Here is a 16,724-nt window from a genome sequence, read left to right as displayed (position 1 = left end):
AATCTAATTCCTTCTAGTTATAATACTGCTTTTGTGGTTTTGGCAGTATTCTAGAAATGTTTATTATCAAAGCTTTCATTATTTCATCAATATAACTATGTCTTTTCACAAGAGAAACTCCCTAACATATTTTTAATAATAATCTTATTATTAAGTCTTTAAGAGCCTTTTATGGAGGTTTGCCTTGCTAATCATCATTATGGAAATGATCAATAGACACCAACCACTATCCCTAAAAATAATAAGTACCTTTTTGAATGATCTTCACTGTGCAGGTCATGTGAATAACCACCAACAGTTTCGAACAAATATTTATATGTGCAGAATCACTTTCCGCATAATTTAGTATTTTACTACTTGGTCATCATGATGTCTGTTTATTGCTTTATATAAGTTCGGTATTACACACGTACATACTTAGGGATACAGATTCGAACTTATGACTTCTTCTTGGTTTCCTATCCATCCCGCCGACGAGGATGCAAGGGCTGTTAACAGCTACGTCATTTCTGCCCCCAAAACATGCTGTTTTTAAATCGAGACACACCCTCACTCAATCCTAAACATGATTTCCCATTACACATCATTCACTTAATTAAGGTGGTAGTGTACCATATCACTTAATTGAAGGATGCCATTCCTTGACTTCATAAATAAAGCATGTACAAATGCCACACTTTAATTATGTGGGATACATCGAGCAACCTTTGAGGATGACCCCTCTTCTGCGGTTCAGATCCTGTGAGGTCCATCTATCGATAAAGCACTTGTTACGTGAGAGCCTCCGCCTTATCACTGACTTCTTCGCATTTATGTTGATTACATTTTTGAACAGAAATTAGATTTTATTCCTATTATTGTCAGTACAGTAAGACGTGCGCTGAAGATATTTTCCCATTAATGTACATTTTGAAAGACAGAAGAATTTTATTATTATTTGTATTTATACTTACTCTTGTTTAGTCGTATTCTCTTTCTTGAGGGATAGTAAATCCTTGTTTTTATTTATTATTGTTTGCTCTTTCCTATACACTTAACATCTTACTGTTAAACAACATAAATTGTTAAATCAAATTATGTTTTTTTATTTGGTTGTTCTTTTTATGTATTCATTTCCTATTATATTCCTATATACATTTTACAAATTTCTGCAAGATTGTTAATTATTATAACAATAAGAATAATTAATTTACAAATAAATACAAATATGTACAAATGTGTGATGTAGATGTTTCAGACTCCCTGCCTGTATACTATCGACTAATCAGTTGTACAATTTAAACAGGACTATTTGTTTGTAATGGAAAAAATAAAACCTTAACACAATTTAAGAGTTACCTTAAAACAGAACATGTTTTAAAGGCTTACATTTAAATCCTTTGTATTATAATGAGGTTAAATTATAGTTTACAATATGTTTAATATGTGGTTAACTATTATTTACACAGGAGGAAACAAAAGAGTAATGTTGTTGATAAACATGTTGATACACTGGCAAAATTGAAGAATGAAAATAATCTATTGGACCTACAAGAGGAACCAATCAACCTTAGACACTTGTTTTGGACTATTTGTAACTTAGAATAGTTAGTATAGGGGCGTCGGTGGCCGCAACGGTTTAGGCGTTGACAAGGCGCTCATCAATGTAAGGTAAATGTCCCGGGTTCGAATCCAGCGCCCTACATTCGAACCTGACATACTTACAAATGGGCTTTTTTTTCAAAAACACCGGCACCCTGAGGGTATATATGACCTCTGCTGTTGCGAACTCTAGTAAAAAATTAAAAAATAAAATAATATTATTATACGTGTGTGACCATACCGGGGCTGCATACAGTAATACTGATCTAATGTAAATACAATAAATTATGATTATTTAGAGATAGTGAGATGCGGTCTGGTGTGACGTAGGTTTTAGAAAAACATTTTCTTTATCGTGCTACGTTTCGATCTTTATTGAGATCATCTTCAGAGCCCAAAATGTTTGTAGATGTGTCATTCTTGTCTGTCGTGTTGAGAGTGCCCCAATAATCATTAATCAACGGTCACTAAACACTACACATAATAAAAAAAAAATTTCTTTGTTGTGCTAAACTTTGAGTTCTTGTTTAAGAGAGGGAATAAACTGCAGATTATACCTAATGCCTAGTCACACATTTTATTAACGTTCTTGGTGAATGTTAATTTCCAAATTTATCCATAGATATTTTATTTCTTTAATTATTAAAAAGGTTATTTTTATCTAGGATTTTAGCATGATTTGTCAGGAATGTACCCGGTCATTATGTCTTTTCACTCGGATTTTATTACCCAATTGTTTTAGTACACTGTGCGATATGGGAAATGCGAAGATATTCCCAAATTTCTGTCCGTTCCTCTTTTTCTGTAGATATAAAAAGCGATTACTCGAAATTCTGAGGCTATCGGTCCTGGTAACAACAGCAATTTCTGAACGGTGTTCGCATCCCGATATCCGCGATTCATCGAGCCTTTCCGCCCACGCGAGACCAATGATGGATTACGTTTTATTATGTGTGAAATATCCCCGACCTCTTCGTGACTGACCCCGGGCCCCCCGGGCGGTTTACATTTGCCAAAATTCTTATCTGTCTTTTTTATTTTGCCGGCTTGTTAACAAGGCTATTTCACAGATTCAAACATGCCGCCAAGCCAACGCTTCCTTATTCCACTGGTAATGTGACCGTAACAAAGAATAACTACAAAAAATAATCAGACAATAAAATTAACTTCACTAGTTTTCATGGTCCGCTTGACCAAATAATATTTATATACAATATATTATATATATATAACCAAATAATTAAAGTTTATTTACTTATGCTGGTTAGAAAAATAACGAAATTCAACATGTTTATGATAAAAAAGGCACATCGAATACGGGTGGATAACCAACTGCAAAAGCTGGTAATATTTTAATAAAATTATTTCCAAAGTAGATTAATTGGAATCTTTTTAAATCTCGTTGTAAATCGTGCGGAATTAAGAAATAAAAGAGACCTGCTCTTTTTGCTCCGTAATTCTTCCTTCTTTTTTCCTCTCTCTTCCCGAATTCTAATTTGCAAGGAAGCCCCGGCGGAGGAACAACATTACAATCCTGCTCAGATATTACTTAATCGAAAGGTGCACCTGGGGCTTGCAAAACAACGTTGACCTAAAAGGGTCAACTTGGTTGAAAATTGGCTTTCCATTAAACCCTTTTCCCTGTTGAAAAAAGAACAACTGCAGTTTATCAAAATAAAATGAAGCCCCTTATATTTTACCGTTCGTGGATATACATTTAAAACTACATTTCAATTAATTAATCTGTTAAGCCGCTGCTCTCTCACTTAAGCTATCGTGACTTCGATCCATTCGGACAGAATTTCCCATCTCAACACCACCTTGTGAATTTTCCCTCCTTTTTGCCAATTGTCGCCGAGAATCAAACACACACGACATTTGAAAAATGGCAAAAAGGAGGGAAAATTCAAAAGGTGGGGTTGAAATGGGAAGTCCGAGCGGATCGAAGTCACGATAGCTCAAGTGGTAGAGCAGCGGCGTATTTAGCCGAAGGGCCTGGGTTCGAATCCCGCGTGGGACACTGACTTTTTTATCTCAACCAATACCTTAAATACAGATTAGACAAAATTAACCTTTAAAAAATAACATACAACTCAAAGAACTTGAATCTACTAGGAACTTAGAACGTCATTAAAATGTTACGTTTAAGAAATTGAGAGGTACATCATAGAATATTAGTTGTTGTTTTTTCTTCCAATAGTTCAAAGTTGGGAAAGACCAGTGGGGAAAGCTCTCAGAAAGCTTCACTTGTTACTGTATGTTTTCCTAACCTCTTCAAATTTAGAAGCTTTGATCACAAAAACTGCCAATATTAAACTTTAAAATCTGCATTTCGAAACTAAGAAACGTAAGTCAAATTTAAGCGTTTTGAATTAATTAAAAGCTAACAAAGGAAGGCGGTGGAAAAAGAAACCAAGTTTGTAGACGTGTATCATTTACAGTTGGCAAGTGAGAAGTAATCAATCTGTTTATTTTTACCAATCATAGAGTTGACAAGAATATGACATGTAAAAATCTGTAGTAAGTAAAAGAGAGTTTTTACTAATCACCAAAATCTTCAAATTGTGAAGCATCCCTCAGAAAAACTGCCAATATTAAACTGTAAAATGTGCAGTTGAAAAATTCTCTAAAAATATAGGTCTACTTGGACAAGATATGTCTTGATAACATGCTAGTTTGTACAAGTGAGTTTTACATGTCTCCCTAGGTTTTCCTCAGTCTTGCAACGTTCGAAGCATCGATCATAGAAACTGCCGATATTAAACTGTAAAATATGCAATTGCAAATTTCTCTAGAAATATAGGTCAGCAAGGGCAAGATATTAAACGTTGTAAAAATCTGTTAGTAACTAAAAATTTGTTTCGGTTGTATTTGTTATCAAATTAATTAATCGTTTGCATGGTTATTCTTGGTATTGTCCAGCTAAAAATTTTAAGAAGTTGAATAGGTAAGTAAGAATGATATTATTGTGATTTCGTTCGGGTTGACACCCAGACCTACATTTTCACACCACATTTCTTCTAATTTGTATTAATTTGTTAGTTAATGGAAAACGCCTGAGTGGCTAGATCACTAGGCAACTTTACAACTGCACACTTTATAGTTTAATATTGGCAGTTTTTCTGATTGATGCTTCTTAAATTGAGGTGCTGAGGAATATCTAAGATGATTAGTAAAACTGACTTTTATTTAGTAGGAAAATGTTACGATATGTGATGTCTTGTTGTCTCCATGACTGGTAAAACAATCAACATTACTAATATGTCACAATTGCAAACTGTCAAAGCCACCATTGCCTTCCAAGCTTTTAACTGCTGGAAAGCGCTTCATTGTCTAATTAACCTCCATTTCTAAAGAAATTTTCTGCACATTTTACAATTTCATATTGGCAGTACATCTGATGGATGCTTCTTAATTTGAAGGGCGGAAAAAAGCTTAGAATGACCAGTCAACCTTTTTGAGAGCTTTCTCCTCTAGTGCATCCCAGCGTTCAACTAATGGAAAATGCTTAAATGACATGTACGACACAAATTTTAGAGACTTTCTGCTGATTTGAATAGAAATAAGAGAAATATTGCTTTCTAATTCTACTAGAATATCTAACAGAATTACAATAATTCACTTGAGCTTATATATTTTTGACGTTGTTTAATATTAGCGGAAGTGAACACAATGACTGCAAAGAGATTTCGAGGTTTGTGGAGATCCTTTTATATTTTGTAATGACAGTGTAAATAAGGGGTGAGTATGAGTTTTTTATTATTGGCAAGGTAGAACATGACCTGTAAGGTATCGACGTAATGACAAATGCCTTCATGATTCCTAAGAACGGGATATTAATGACAATCAATACTCGTACTACGTTTCTAGAGAATTTTTCTGCATATGTTATACTTTAATGTTCGCTGTTCTTCTGATCGATGCTTCTTAAGTCGAAGGGCTAACTGGTAAAGCATTTTGAGAGCATCCTCCACTGGTGTCTCCTAACTAAACGTAATGTAGAGGATTGACTTATTTTTCATCTTTTTCACTTATGCTACTTACTTCCGTAAGGTTAAATTTCTTTTGAAGAAATGATCAGTAAAGGTAAAAAGATTATCTGCCACTAAAATTTTGAGTGTCTGGCTTGATATAAAATTCAGCATACAAACCAACAAATGAATCTATAAATTCCTGTGACTTATGTATAGATTTGTGAATTCACAGACATCAATGGACTAATCTGTATACTTCAATTGCCCGACAGGTACATGAATTCTTTTTGGTCACCACATACCAATACTAACATTCAAATCATTCAAACCAAATTCTGTAAATGTCCACTGTCTTTTCAACAATAATGCCCTGCCAACTGCCCTCATCCACCGTAAAACGTCAACTTACCAAAGGTTCTCCCATACAAATTATTCTCACTATCACACAGAATTTGACAAAGACTATTTCCAAATTATTTACAAATGATTCGATTATTATTCAATTAAAGTTTTATTTCTTACTTCTCGCGTTTTAATAACTCAATTGGACTTGTGCTTAGTATGATGATTCAGGTTTCAACAAATGGAGAACTTGCAGTCACCTGGTGCTGCTAATTTTTTTTTCTACGGCAAATTAGTTTATATGTGCATTATTTATTCGGTTATTACATGAGCATAAAATGTTTTTATACCTAAGAGTTTAAACATCACCCAAAAGTCAAGGAGCGTTGAAAACAAAAAAGTCGCATATCAAGGCCTTCCTTATTATTAAATCTTTGAAACGTCACTTATTCCAGATATACCGTCCTTGGGCAAAGCGAAACCAAAGGTTGCCGTCTAAGTTCCCAAATATAGGTTAGAGGACGAATTCATGGTAACCCCTTTGGCCACCTGTCGATCCGAACGGTCATTACGTGTTAAACGGTGTCGAACAAGGGCGGAGGTTTATTATTTTTTGTATTTTCCATTCGCCCGTTTTGTTTTCTCACGAAATCAAAAAATCATGTGCGCTATTTTACCAATCACCTGTATAGACTATCGTACGCTCACAAACAACACGGAATCCCTTGACGCGCGTTCACGTACATTTTAATTTTTCGGCACGAATGGATAACGAAAGGAAAAGCATGTTGACAGACAGGCTCCAAGAAATGTTCGCGGACCTTTTGGATTCGACCAAAAATCCTGACAGCGAAGTGACAGTCGACACTCTCAAAGCTATCATTAAAGGCGCTTTAGGTGATAGGTACGATTATTCATTATCGTTCATATCCGGTTCTTATAAATCAATAAGACACTTGTCATTACGTAGACACCTTACAGGTTATGTTACAACTTGCTAATAATAGAAAACTCATTCTCATCCCTTATTTACACTGTCATTACAAAATATTAAAGGATCTCCTCAAACTGCTAAAGTCCTTTGCTCTCTTTTATGCTCAGTTCGGTCCAATTAATATTAACCAATGTCAAAATTAAATAAATTAAAGTGAACTTTTGTAATCCTGCCTGATATTCTAGTGGAAGATAGAAAGCACTATTTTGGTTATTCGTTTGCAAATCTTCAGACTGACTCTAAAATCTTTCATCGTAAATGTCATTTTAGCATTTTCCTTTAGTCGAAGGTTGGGAAACACCAGTGGGGAAAGCTCGCAAAAATCTTTACTTGTCACTCTAGTTTTTCTTCCTGCCTTCAAAATAAGAAGCATTCATCAGATAATCTACCAATCTTTTATTACCTAGTCATTTAAGCGTTTTCCTAGTGTTGCACTAGGTTTTCCTCAAGTTTTCAAATTAAGAAACATATATCGTAAAACCTCCCAATACCAAATTGTAAAATGTGCAAAGAATCTTCATTACTGGCCTTTTCTCCTAATTTATTACTTCAGCATTTTTAAAAAGTTCAGCTATAACCGAAGGCAAGCATGATGAGATTTCAGCAATGAGAATCATTAATCAGGAGAGTTGGCATGAGCTTTGGCATGTAAATATCAGTTACACATTAGCTTTCTTTTCCATATAGATTTCTCAACCCTACAAAATAAGGACCATCCATCAGCAAAACACCCACTAGTAAACTTTAAAATCTATACAGTATGAAGGGCTAAGGTTTAGTGACGTGGACACTCCTATTCCCATGCTATCATGTGCATGGTTAAACACACAGAGAGAGAGAGAGAGATAGAGAGAGAGAGAGGGAGAGAGAGAGAGAGAGAGAGAGAGAGAGAGAGAGAGCACACATAGTGCAGATTAATATTGATATAAATTGCGAGTAAATTCGAAAGCTAACACGACTGCTTTTAAAGACTTAAAAATGGGGGTGCAATCCTTTTAACTAAATGGCTTGTTAATTTGACAAAAAAAGAACTATTAGAAGACAAATGGCAAAACAAGATTAGAAATAGTTAGTGGTGTTTTTAAACGGCGAACAAATGTTAAATTACAGATTTTTCGACACAGGTACACAGAAAGCCAATTAGACAAGGCTCTCGAGGGTCTCGGCGTTCCAAAGAACGGTGCTATAAAGGTGCACGAATTCTGCGCCCAGCTCGCCACACCGACCGCCTACGCCATCAAGCAAGTGAGCAGTCTATTCATTTATTTTCCTTTTTTAATCTACATACGATTTTATCATTTCGTGCACAGATGCGGGAGGACAACTTGGGGACATGGCTCACGGTCGGAGAATGGCAGCAGGTGATGGAAAGGCTCGGGATGAACCTGACCATGGAAGAAACGGAAAAGATGCTCCAAAAGACGAAAAAGCAGACGCTCGACGATGTCGCGAGGGAAAGGCTGGCCCTGGAAAAGATAGGCATAGACCTCACAAACGACGACCTGCAAAAGATCATTTCAGATGCCCAAAAAACCGTGAACACACTAAGCTGTAAGTACTCCTAAAAGAACAAAAATAATTCCAAAACTAAAAATATATACAATAGTCCTACTATCTTAAATAGATGCTTGACCACCCCCTTGCTCACTCCTTTGAAAAGGCTTTCTTAGGTCTTTTCACTATTTCTGTGTTTTTTGTACATATCCAATTGGCCGACATCAGCAACTTACTGCTGAATGGTAAAATAAACAAGTGAAAGCTTATATTACCTCTTGTAAATAACTGCTTGATATAGACAGTAGATTAAAATGGACAGACTATAATCAACTAATAAAGGGGCCTTATTATGGTACACAGATGGATCGAAAATTACAGGAAGTGGGGGCAGGGGTTAAAGGCCCAAATTTTGACCTAGCGTAACCGGAAGGTTCTCCAAGCTGAGATCCACCTAATTAAAGTGGGCACATATTCTCAGACACTCAAACAGCACTGAAAACATAGCAAAGAGGAAGCGAACCTTAATGACAGTACACTCTTGGGCTTGGAAATAAAGAACGAGTCAATTGCGCAAAAGATCTTTTAGACTGCAGTGGAAGAAAGGGAGCATTATCACCTGTGACCCCAGGAAAAAATATACTAACAAATTTCTAAGTCACCATTTGCCACAATGAGGACAAAAGTGAGGAAAAATTGGCCGATGGGGAAATTTTGAAAACCATTCGGGGACTACACAAAACATTATTAACCATCGAAAGTTTTATGCAAAGGTTCCCATGAAAACTTTAGAAACATTTGTCTATTTCTTAGTGACCGGTCGTTTCATAATTTGTTGAAGTCGTGAGTCGCGATCAAGAATTAGGTAGTTTAGAAAAAACACCTTTTTCATTTTTTTGCCGACGTTTCGACCTTTATTCGGGTCATCTTCAGGGCATAGCATCACATTTTATGCGTCTAACATACCCCATTGATCGCTCCTCACGACTTCGACAAATTTATAAACTTTATATGATTATATATAAGATTTTAATGCTAAGTAATAAAATCCTTGGTAATTGCACGGCCATGAGCACAGATAACTTCGTCCCATTGTCCATGGATTCTACTACATCAAATCTCATGTTGTCCTGATTGGACTATGGAAGATTTTCTTCAATGTTTATGCCGAGACACATCCAAAAGCTAAGCCGAATCCATCACTAGTCCTTACACTTCGCTAGAAGCAAAAAACCCTCCATTCCGAATATGAAGGAAAAAGTTGGCTGGAAAATTTCTTGCGGAAAGAATAATGATGACCAACCATCTTACGACCGAGTTCTGGTTTCTGATATAGTTATTCTGTAAGCTTGGACTTGCAGTCTTTGTGGTCGCAGTGGAAGAAACGGACACTATCATCACCAGTGGCTCCAAAGGAAAAAAAAAGGTGTTCTGGTAGATTATTCATAGATTTTCGAATAGTTTTATGAGTGTTTGATCGTGATTAACGATTGTGTTAATCTTTCCTAAAGCGCCTTGAATCATTTGATGACAACTTATGTCTACTTCTCTCATCTTTCCTTTTTCAATCTTTCTATTTTGTTTTCTAAATCTTGGGGGTAGCTACAAGTAGAGAATCGGTTTGGCATCGTCTCCGAACTGTCCCACTTGCGATTGCCCTACAAATCCTTCCCACATAATTTTTGAATCTCCAGAATATGAAAATGAAAGAGACAAACTGCTAAAAAATCTGAGCAAAGTCCCAAACATTTCAAAACCAATAAACTTAGAATCTGTCCTAATAAGCAACAATCCATCAGCGTTCAACATAATCTATGGATTTCTAAAGTCGATAAACGTTTCTTTTTGATTATCTTCAAGCATGAAAATTTAGAATATGAGAAGATGATGGAGCTGAATGAGTGGTGCGGGCGCGCGGCGGGGACCTGGCCCTGGTCGGCCGATCACTCACGACAGTAAAATGAAAATAGAAGAAATCTTCATGGGTAATATGCCAGCATAAACCCCCCCCCCAAAAAAAAAAACTCTTTTCTGTACATTTGCATTACCATGGCTAAAATTGAGCGTTCGACCCCGCTCCGAGGAATATCGAGTACTCTTGAGGCAAATATGTGGCCAGACTTCTATGTTTGTGGTGTATATATGTATGTATTGTATGTTTTATATCTATTCTGTAGTTGACAATCTGAGGTACAAATTAAAGGCTAGAATTTTAGAAGTTTTCGTATAAATGTAGAGAGACATTAACAGTTTGTGAGGATCAAGTAGGCTGAAAAATATGCGTAAAAGTCCAGAAAAAGAAGTAAAAACATGCAGAGGGCCGGCGATGACCTCAGATGTTTGTCGGCCCCTAAACTTCCCACATTATTATTGCATACATGCATAATTAAATTAACATATGTTTCAGCGTCTTAACTGATAAAGGATTTTTTGTTTCAGCTTCATCTGACGATAGTGAGTATGAGACGGAAGAAGAAATCATACTGTCGGAGTAAGCCTCGTATAACGTCCGTGTAAATGACTCAATACAGTGAACGTCATAAATTAACACTTCACGCACTGTCTTTTCTTATAACATTTATTTTATGGTAAAACAAGCAGGAATAGGAATTGTTGATAAATGTAAGTTTTTAAGTAATGTGCTTTAAGGCGTGAAGGTAGGTAATTGAGTATTGAGTGCAGTATAGTAGTATTTAAGCATAAACAACTTGGAATAAAGAGAGGGTAGACCATATATTACTTGTTAATTTTTACCCTATTATCACTATTCGAAGGGAGTGAAGGCAATGAAAAATTTTTTACCCGACAATTGAGGACAACGTGTTTCTACTCAGGTCTCGTTTTTCATCGTCTAAGCTTTTTCTGTATTTCGAATCTCGTGGCCGATAATAACGTCCGATTAATCATACAGAAAAAATCGAACATGTGCACATGAAAAGCAGCCAGGGCGAGACACGAGGCTGTGAAGAAAACTCACATGGTCGTGTGGCACAATCGGCCCGGGTAATCCTACACGACGCTGGAAGACGGCCGACAAAAAAATCCGATTATTGTATTTGCTTTGTCAAGAGTGAGAACGCCTTGTTCAAACAATATACGCCATGCAGGACTTCAAACGTACGTTGATGTATTAAAAAAAAGATGGAGAAGGAGAAAAAGAGCTGATACTAAATTTTCTCTCCTACGCCTAGTGGGACCAGGATGGAAAGGTATTTTCGACCCAAGGCCAGTGGGTTTACGCGATAGATATGCAATGTATGTACGCCTTTGAATTGTTGTAGCACAATAGTGTACGCGATCAACTTGGACGACCTGCCGAAATACTTCCCCCAAAGGCATCAAAATATCTACGTATCAAAAATTCATCATTTTTAACTATAGTCAAGTTTGTTTATTATACATAAAAATTAACTTAGTTTCGTAAAAAACCCACAATTTTTACCTATTCAAAACATCTAGAATTGAAGAAAGACAACTATATAATTAGACGATAGCTTAATTAAAATGTAGAGCAGTAAAAGGAACGTGGGATTTCTTGCAGAACATATTTAAAAAATGATCAGCAATATTAATGATAAGTATTATTTTAAGTAAATAATCCCTACCATCAATTCGGATTCTAAGGAAGCCATTCTACAATAGACCAAATTCCCCGAGTAACACACGTAATAGAAAAAGAAATTTGTTCTTCAATTTGCCTTGATGTCTCAAAAGCTTTTGACAAGATCTGGCACAAAGCACTCTTCAATAAGCTAAAAGAGGTGCAACCAAAGCAGTATGTAGAAATGTGTAGAGATTAGTGACCGTTAATCGATAGTTATTCAGATATCGTGAGATGCGGTCGGGTATGATGTAGGTTTCAGAAAAACATTTTCTTTATCGTGCCAACGTTGGCACTCTCAACACGACACGCAAGGATGGTACAATTACACATAAGACAAACACTTTGAGCTCTGAAGATGATCTCAATAAAAGATCGAAACGTTGGCACGATAAAGAAAATGTTTTTCTGAAACCTACATCACACCCGACCCCATCTCACGATATCTGAATAACTAGCAGTATGTAGATATTATCCGTGCCTACCTTACTGACATTTTAGAGTCAAAAAAGTACACCAATATTCAGAATTAACAACAATAAAAGCAGGAATGCCAGAAGGTAGCATACTAGGTCCTCTACTTTACTTGTTATACACCAGTTATATTCCGAAAATAGATGGAGTCAAAATTTACCGTTTGCACGTGACTCAACGGTGATATCTGTAGTACCGACCATTAACCATTCATCCAAAATATTTCAAAAGGCTCGTAATAATGTAAATATACGGTCAAAAATCAACCAGCATTCATGTAAATTTTTCAAACCGATTGATAGGATTCTATACAAAGTAAAACATTACTGCGTAAACCAGTGACAAGTCCTAAGTGGACATATAGTATTCAACTGCCAGCTTTGTACCAACTACAGGTTCATCAGAATCACTTCAAAATAAAATCTTACGTAACAAGGTCAATGCCCGTTGGTACGTAAGGAGTAAGGACTTAAATAGGGAGACGCCTGAACCAGCAAAAGAATGTGGAAGCGACTAAACTAGATGGTTAGAAAGTTCAAAAGAGCAAAGCCATTTATGAACTTATTTAGATAATAATTTTGTGAATATTGAAGAGTAAATCTTATTGTACTAGTGGGTTTATTTAATATTTATTTATTGTATATACGGGGTGGCCTTTATAGATGGCCCAATGATACAATTTTTTTTTAATTGGTCAAAAAATAACAAAGTTATGGCATAAAATTTGGTTTGCTATTTATTTATACTTTCCTAAAGGTAGATTGGGGATGAGGCCATGAAGACAGAAACAACATTTATTTTCTTGTCGAGCCTCATCCCCAATCTACCTTTAGGAAAGTATATTTAAACTGTGAAGTCTGATCAAACACCAAAGAAAATATTGCTATTTATTAATCACATTTCCTGTTCGAACTTCCTGCCTAGCGTCAAAATGCAAAGGTTTGCTCTTTTTAACCGATCTTCGCCGGTGCTCAGAGCGATAGAGCCAGGGGAGAGGAAATGACAGGAATTTTCTATCCTTCGCCGCAGTTCTTCAACTGAGGTTGCTTAGTCAAGTGGAGTTAAATCGGATGACCGAGGAGGCCAACAGATCTGGCCATGAGGTCCTATCCACCTATCCGAAAAGTGTCGATTCAAATCATGTTTCACCTTCATACAATTGTGTGCGGGACATCCATCAAGCTGGAAGATCATTCTTTATCGTTGTTGCAGAGAAACATGTTCTAATTGTGTTGGTAAAACCTCCCTTAAAAATTGAGGAACTGAGCACTATTTAAATTATTTATAAAAATAAGGCCCAATTTATTTCCCATTCCACACCAACGTTGATACTGTGGACCACCTGATGACAAGAATACAAAATTCTTGGATTTTCTTCTTCCCTGTTCGAAAAATCCAACGGTTGAATATGCCATTAGAGGTGAACTTGTATTCAACAATCTTCAAGTATAGAAGAACGATTTCTTCAGCCTCCCAAATCGGCATTTGTGCAAGGAACGTTAGACGCCTGTCATAATCGGAGTTCCGAAGTCCCTGGAAAAGATGAGAGCGATACGGCTTAAAATCGTAAGTCCGGCGTACATCTCTAATTTTATTTTTCGAAAAACCTAAAACCCTTTCAACATTTCGGAGAGCGGAATTCGGATTTTCGCGAACATAATGTAAAATATCCAGCTCCTCGTCGAAATTATGCTGCCGGTTCCTTTTTGCCATAACATTCTCATATTTTGACCAATTTAAAATCCGACTTTACCCTTCTTTTCAGCAACAACAACGTGTGTCAGGATGTACAGAATTTGAAATTAATTAAGGTTTTTTTTAGTTGAGATGAAAAAAAGTTAATGGCACGAGAGGGATTCGAACCCACGACCTTCGGCTAGATACGCCGCTGCTCTACCACCTAAGCTATCGTGACCTCGATCCACTCGGACATCAACTTCCCATCTCAACCCACCTTATGAGTTTGAAGCCATGAAAAATGGCAAAAGGAGGGAAAACTCATAAGGTGGGGTTTAGATGGGGAGTTGATGTTCGAGTGGATCGAAGTCACGATAGCTCAGGTGGTAGAGCAGCAGCGTATCTAGCCGAAGGTCGTGGGTTCGAATCCCTCTCGTGCCATTAACTTTTTTTCATGTCAACTAAAAAACCTTAATTAATTGTCATGTATTAATTGGTCAAGCGGACCACGAAAGTAGTGAATTAAGAATTTGAAATTTTGAAATTAAACTACGTTACGTTGTTAAAAATTTGTGTATATATATATATATATACACACACATTTATAAATTACCTTAGCATGAGACAGGATATATATATTTTTTTTTTTGAAATTTTCTTTGGTATCATAACGGTGTCTATTTTAAAACGACTCTAATTCTGTTTACAAATGATTAATTGAATACGAGTTTTATGTGAATTTGTTAAGTTTTCATTCCTCTCATACAATATTTTCTTTTCACTTTATGATTTCAGTTTAACGATGAAAATAGATTATCGACCTGCTGGATACAAGAAGTTCTTTTCAGAGGATCTTCGGAAGAGGTCAAAACAGAGAAAACTTCCTTACGGTTTTCGCCGAGCTTTCGACAGTTTTATACTGTCATCTTCAGGGCTTTAAAACCTTAATAGGAATTTAAATAACATGGTGTTTTGGGCACAGAAGTACAATGATTTTTGTGGCTCAGCATCTCATTATTAATTTAAATTGAGAAACATAAATAATTAAAAATTATAGGTAAAATTACAATAACAATAAAATTAAAAACGTGGTCAAGAAAGGTTACCTCATATAAGTCTAAAAAACAGGTACAAGTGATCACAGAAAACGTTTTTTAACTATATATATATATATATACAATCAAATTATTTTAAAAATTTAAACAACAATAAAGTAGGATCACAGATCAAATCAATAAAGACCGATAAAAATAAACTCTCTATGAACGAGGGGAAATTTTAGACTTATATGAGATGCTGAGCCACAAAAATCATTGTACTTCTGTGCCCAAAACACCATGTTATTTAAATTCCTATTAAGGTTTTAAAGCCCTGAAGATGACAGTATAAAACTGTCGAAAGCTCGGCGAAAACCGTAAGGAAGTTTTCTCTGTTTTGACCTCTTCCAAAGATCCTCTGAAAAGAATTTCAGTTTAACTTCAATTTTTTTAAAATGTTAATATGGTTCATATTCGACAAAGATTGACTTTAAAAGAAAGAAAAGAAGTGTTTTATTTTTACGAAAGGGTTGGGTAACCACGGACATTAGCTGATAAATTGAAGATCAGTAAAGCGGTAGGGAAAAAAAACGCTAGGAGGGAACATTTGTACATCTTAATATATACCTTACATGTAGTATTTGCACATGTACATACACAGACATCTATGAGTTATTAGATGATTAAACCTCCCGAAAGATGACAAATAACAGTTATAAATACATGAAATTTTTTCTTTTCAATTATGAGTTCAGAAAGTTTGTAATGTGATTGTTGATAAGAAAAAAAAACATATTTGTTATAACAGTAATTTTCTTGTTGGTCGGGAAAAAACTGGTGGTTATTTAATTTGCCATGTTAAGATGAAAGATGTGTATTCTTGTATTTTTGTTCGAGATAAAATCTCCCCGGAGGACCTTCCAATTATTATCAAATTATGTGTCAGTTTGTCCGGGCTTATTAAAAATTTAAATTAAATATTCAACATGGGCGGAGATGGTTAGTGACTCGTCAAACACCGGGTCAACAAAACTTTCACCGGATAATTCCGAAAGTGGGATCCAGAGGTGTCAATTGGCTCCTAATGGGAAGCGCGTCGGCTGGAAATGAAATGCTACGGTCGGACCCTTGACCTCCATTGTCCACGCTGCATAATGAACCACAACGAAGTGCGTATGAGGGCAGACTGTCTTCTTTTAAAGTCAAGTAAATGGCATTCGGCGACTATTTATATGGGGCGCCCACATGCAAAGTTGATTTATTGAATTACGATTCTGTATTGTGACGCAAAATCATGTTTTATTACAAGGCTTAATGAAATAATTAAAACACAACTCTTGTATCTGTTTATGATTTGTTGAACAGATTCAATGAAATATAGCAATTTTTTAGAAAACAAAGGAACAAAGAAAAAGCCAAAGGTTTAAAATGATTAACTTCAAACGATATTTATAATAAATAAAACACTGGATCGGATCTACTGTCTGACTTTCGGTCATTACATAAGGCGGAAGAGCTTACTGGCCTCTCTAAGTCGCTGATAAAGTGAA

General features: G+C 35.9%; 1 protein-coding gene across 1 annotated transcript; it reads left to right on the top strand.

Annotated features, from left to right (window-relative positions):
• The first annotated feature begins 6,326 nt into the window (after positions 1–6,326).
• Positions 6,327–10,940, top strand: LOC106666286. Its single transcript, XM_014393368.1, has 4 exons — positions 6,327–6,801; positions 8,016–8,136; positions 8,202–8,442; positions 10,825–10,940. The coding sequence occupies exons 1-4, from the start codon at positions 6,662–6,664 to the stop codon at positions 10,878–10,880; spliced, it is 558 nt and encodes a 185-aa protein (XP_014248854.1). The 5' UTR covers positions 6,327–6,661; the 3' UTR covers positions 10,881–10,940.
• The last annotated feature ends 5,784 nt before the right edge of the window (positions 10,941–16,724 follow it).

Source organism: Cimex lectularius, unplaced genomic scaffold (genome assembly GCF_000648675.2).
Source record: "Cimex lectularius strain Harlan isolate CLEC.00 unplaced genomic scaffold, Clec_2.1 scaffold5, whole genome shotgun sequence".
In the NCBI taxonomy this organism is placed as follows: domain Eukaryota; kingdom Metazoa; phylum Arthropoda; class Insecta; order Hemiptera; family Cimicidae; genus Cimex; species Cimex lectularius.
The sequence above is the reverse complement of the archived record's forward strand: the minus strand, read 5'-3'. Positions and strand labels throughout refer to the sequence as shown.